Source organism: Megalops cyprinoides, chromosome 24 (assembly GCF_013368585.1).
Source record: "Megalops cyprinoides isolate fMegCyp1 chromosome 24, fMegCyp1.pri, whole genome shotgun sequence".
Lineage (NCBI taxonomy): Eukaryota > Metazoa > Chordata > Actinopteri > Elopiformes > Megalopidae > Megalops > Megalops cyprinoides.
In genome coordinates this window covers 1,351,526-1,356,525 of record NC_050606.1, presented here as the reverse complement: position 1 = coordinate 1,356,525, position 5,000 = coordinate 1,351,526, and the positions used below count along the sequence as shown (strand labels likewise).

The following is a 5,000-nucleotide window of genomic DNA, read 5'->3' as shown; positions in this document are numbered from 1 at the left end:
ACAACCTGCCACGAACAAGCACAACCTACCACAACCTGCCACGAACAAGCACAACCTACCACAACCTGCCACGAACAAGCACAACCTGCCACGAACAAGCACAACCTACCACAACCTGCCACGAACAAGGACAACCTGCCACGAACAAGCACAACCTGCCACGAACAAGGACAACCTGCCATGAACTAGCACAACCTGCCACGAACAAGCACAACCTGCCACGAACAAGCACAACCTACCACAACCTGCCACGAACAAGCACAACCTGCCACGAACAAGCACAACCTACCACAACCTGCCACGAACAAGCACAACCTGCCACGAACAAGCACAACCTGCCACGAACAAGCACAACCTGCCACGAACAAGCACAACAATTCAACTCATCAGGGTCCACAAACAATGCAGTGCAACACCTAACAAGTCATCTCTGACACAGAACTACACAGCAGCACAGCACAGCACAGCAGTTCACGTACTGCACAGAATGGAACACAGCTGACTAATATTGCCTTAGAAGTAACTGCCTCTGTGTATGGCTGTCTGTCTGTCCGTCTGTACGGGATTAGTCCCAGCGATGGCAAATACGCTGAATCACTCTGTTCAATTAAGTCACCACAGTGATAACAGTTCCTCTAATTACCTTTCTCTTTTCTCACAGGTAGATCTAACCGAGAGCCAAAGCAAGACGAAGCGATAAAAAGGAGGAAGTCTCACTGAGAGGAGCGCGTGATGGAGGGGTGAGAAGGAAGGATGGAACAAAAGAAGGACAGAGTGAGAGAATGAACAAAACGAGAGAACAAACTGCTCCCCTGATCGGCTGCTCTCACGGCTGCTGCCGCTCTCTCCAGGTCTGGGTCTAAAAACTTCGTGAAAAAAAGATCATGACGGGAAGAGTGCTGCTCCTGTTTGCTGCTCTCTGTGTAGGGGCGGGGCTTTGCGGAGCGGCGGCTGTCACGAAGGTTGTCAGGAGAAGAGGCGTACGGACTCACGCACCAATGGTGGGTGGGAAGAAACCGACGGACCAGTGGGATTCAAGCATTGAAGGGAAGGCGGTCCCACCGCTGAAGCTCAGCGGTCTGATTGGCCGTGCTCCAGCGGGCGACACCCAGTTGGTTATTCAAACGGGAATGGCCCAGAGCAATGAAGCGGCTCTGGTGTCCAACAGCAACGCAGTCCCATTTGAAAGTGCACACTCTGCTCTGAAGCTGGAGCAGGAACCTCTTCATAATCAGGATTCTCCCCTTCTCGTGTCGGAGGAGAGAGGGGGAGTGGATCTGGCCTGGGGTGAGGCCCAGAACGGCACTCGCGGCTCCGGTTCGCCCTCTGAGCAGGACCGAAACGACAAAGCGCTCCACCGTAAGCTGGACCTCGGCGCCCGTTACAATAAAACCCGATTCAAACCCCTCATCCGATCCAGAGCGAGACCAGATCTGACCGTTTACGCCCCAGCCTCACAGGCGAGAGGACTCATCTTAGATCTGTCCAGAAAGTCTAACTTCAGCGTGAGTCACGGCCCCCTGATAGCAGGACTCAGGGAGAAGGTGGAGCGCAGAGCCAAAGCCCAGCCGCAGGGACAGACTGCCGGGGGGCTGAGCTCCCACAGCTGGCCCGGAAGGAGCCGGAAACGAGATTTGATTGGCTTCAATCACAGCCAATCGGAGACGAGTCTCTCAGAGCAAGAGCAAGAGAGAGCAGTTACTCTCGGTTTGCCTGGTGTGAGTGATCAAACAGTGCACCCACATCCAATCCCAGACACGAGTGCTGTCATGGGCTCAAACCAGCCTGCTCACCCTGGCAGCGGTGTGGTGGGTGATGCTGCCGGAGGTTTTGCGGAGAGGGTGAAGGAGGCAGTGAGTTCAGACGAGGATCCCCCATCGAAGAGCAAACGCTACCCGGCTCACACCACACTGACCTCCAACACGGAGTCCATCCTTCTGCTGACGGAGCACACCCCCACCCTGCCCGTCACCCCGGGGCTGCAGGGAGAGAGGAACCAGAGCAGCGGGTCCCACAACGGCAGCGAGCCGGACAACGGGGCCGGCCACGGCGAGGAACCGCAGTCCAGAACCAGCGTGGTCCCTGCCGACGGGTTGGGCCACGTCCTCAGACTGCGGCCGAACCCCGAACCGGACTGGGGTGCGCACGCAGAGGGGGTGGGGGGCGGGGTCACCGTGGACTCCTGGCTGGACGCCGCAGGCCTGGTGTTTGAGGAGGCGGAGGATGGGCGGGGTCAGGGAGGGGCAGGGTCTCGGTCCCGCAGCAGGCGGAGCTGGATCTGGAACCAGTTCTTTGTGATTGAGGAGTACAGCGGCCCCGAACCTGTGCTCATCGGGAGGGTAAGAGTGCGCGTGTATGCGCGTGTGAGAAAGAGTGTGCGTGCGCGTGTGAGAGAGAGAGAGAGAGTGTGTGTGTGTGTGTGTGTGTGTGTGTGTGTACGTGTTTGACTGTGTGTGTGCGTGTGTGAGTGTGTGTGGGTGTTGTATTTTATAGCTGATGTCTTTTGTCTCCATGGCTTATCAGCTTTTTTTTCCCTGTGATAACCCCTTGTTACCACATTACTGTGCGGGTGTTCAGCAGACTGGGCGGTTCCTGCAGGGCTGCCCGGGCCTCTAATCCTCCTCCTGAAAGTACCGTCTGATAGGCAGCCGTTCAAAAGCAGCCCGGGAACGCAAGAGCCCCACACACACACACACAAACACACACACTCACTCACACACACACACACACGCACACACACCCCCAGAGCGCCGCGCTGCTATCTGTTTGCGCTCAGAATGCAGATAGAGTGGTTTTCAATTAGCGGCTCATTCCCAGAGAGGTTGCGCGCATTCATTTACTTTATTTGCTTTGCAGTAATGAATAACAATGCGCAAGGACATCTGTGACTGCGCGGCGCAGGAGGGACTGCGCTCCGGCAGCAGTTAGCATCGGCTGCGTTTCACAGGTATCATGTGACCCAGCGGTTTTGTGCTGGCACGCGTTTTGGCTGCGAATCCACTTTTTTCTTCTTTTTTTTAAATGAAAAATCCTTTATGTGGTGCCGTTTTTCAACAAAATAACTGATTTTCCCTCACTGAGTGGCTGTAGGAATTTTCCCAGGAGGCAACTGTAATTCAATGCGGAAACTGTGTCACAGATCTCTGGGGCAGCAAACGGATAGCGTTTACCCGGTGTGAAAGCGAGCGCGTTTCTCACGCCTTTTTTCTCGCATGTGGGCAGTGTGAATAACAGTATGGGGGAGAGGCGGTCAGAACCGCTCAGCTTACCTTTTACAAGCTGGGTACTTTTTACAAACGAAAAGAATGACATATTTGTAATCATTTATGTTTGCAGGAGGGAGCCGAGCTTGTGACGAGAAAGTTGCAGGTTCCAGTCCAATCATACAGACTGGATCCTCAAACAAACGATTCCGTCAGTAAATGTGCGGGATCGATGCATTGCGTGTGCGTAGTGAGCAAATTAGCAACTAGTGACACCAACAACAAGAAGAACGAGAGGAAAACGAGCCGCGGTGATAATGATACGATGTAATAATAATAATAAAAAGACCAGGCAGAGCTGGTCTCGTCTCTGTTCGCCAGGCTGTGCATATCATATTCTTCAGTGTGTGCGTGGAGTCCTGCCAAACGCACACGCTGCCAGCGTTCTGCACTGACACCCCTGCGCGCAGCTTTCTCTTCGCGTTCCGTGTCCGTATATGTGTAATTCTCCTCTACAATATAATGCTCTTATAAATCTTTAATCTGCCGTTTAGCCAGAAGGCATCCACGCCACATATCGCGGATCAATGCCGCTGCTGCTGCTGTTACCAAGAAAGAAATGAAGAAAAAGAAGTTAAATGTGGTCGGAAAGTGTGGCGAGCGAAATGCGGGCGGCCGTTCTGAAAGCGCGGGGTGAAGCGCCAGCCGGTTGCGCGGCCGAGCCAAAGCCGCCACCCCCGCCGCCAACACGCCGCTGCGCCCCGCATACGCACACGAAGCGCCGCGGAGATTTACGGCAGCGGACCGCGAGTTAATGAAGTTTTAGTGGTTTTAGCAGGGGTCAGTGGGGACGCCGGCACGCTGAGGGGGGAGCGATGATAGAGTGCTGATGACGCGCCCGGGTCGGAGGGACCTGCGCCTCCCGGAGTGTTATTAACCGCGCAGATCAGGGCTAACGGCGTGTGGCGCATTAACGCGATACACGGAGGGTGTGGTGACATTGGGGACCGGAGCAGCAGAGTGCAGCACGGTAATTCAAATCCAGTTAAGTGGACGTGTGTCAGCTGTCAGACTCTCTCACGGAGGCGCAGGGCTTATTTCTGACTCATACCTTTTGAAGACGTTTAATAACAAGAAGAATAAGAATAAAAATAGTAATACTTAAAATGCCCATTCTGGCCATTAGGCAGCAATGTGGTGTAGTGGTTAGGGAGCAGGACTCGCGATGGAAAGGTTGCTGATTCAGTTCCCCACTGGAGCACTGCTGCCGCACCCTTGGGCAAGGTGCTTAACCCAAAATTACCTCAGTAAATATCCAGCTGTCTCAATGGATAAAACTGTAACCTATGTAAGTCACTGTGTGTAAGAGCGTCTGCTAAATGACAGTAATGTAGTATAATGTAATTCTGCTACCCACTCTAAGGCACAGACCGGGGGCATCAGCGTTGTGTGGGGAAGGTGAACACCAGCTTTGTGCTTGATGAAAGAAAAGGTGACGAATCTGGGTACTGAGATCAGACAATGCAGTTCCCACATGGTTATGGTGAAGTGGCAGCTCTGTCACCCCACTGTTCCCAGTACAGTGGTTATCTCCCCGGCTTTAGCTGGGGACAGCAGGGTGAGAGGCTGAGCTGTGTGTCCCTGGCAGAGGGTGCACAGATGCACAGAGAGAGAGACAGGAGGATGCACAGAGAGAGAGACGGGAGGATGCACAGAGAGAGACGGGGATGCACAGAGAGAGAGACAGGAGGATGCACAGAGAGAGACAGGAGGATGCACAGAGAGAGACAGGAGGAT

The 5,000-nt window shown here is 54.0% G+C and overlaps 1 protein-coding gene across 2 annotated transcripts in view; it reads left to right on the top strand.

Moving 5' to 3' along the window:
• The window catches only part of LOC118771014, a 78,452-nt gene that overhangs the window by 35,139 nt on the left and 38,313 nt on the right, over positions 1-5,000 (top strand). For both annotated transcript variants that reach the window (XM_036518845.1, XM_036518844.1), the window contains exon 2: positions 662-2,339. In XM_036518845.1, coding sequence (XP_036374738.1) covers positions 885-2,339 — 1,455 coding nt within the window. In that variant the 5' untranslated portion in view covers positions 662-884. The remainder of the gene's footprint in view (positions 1-661; positions 2,340-5,000) is intronic.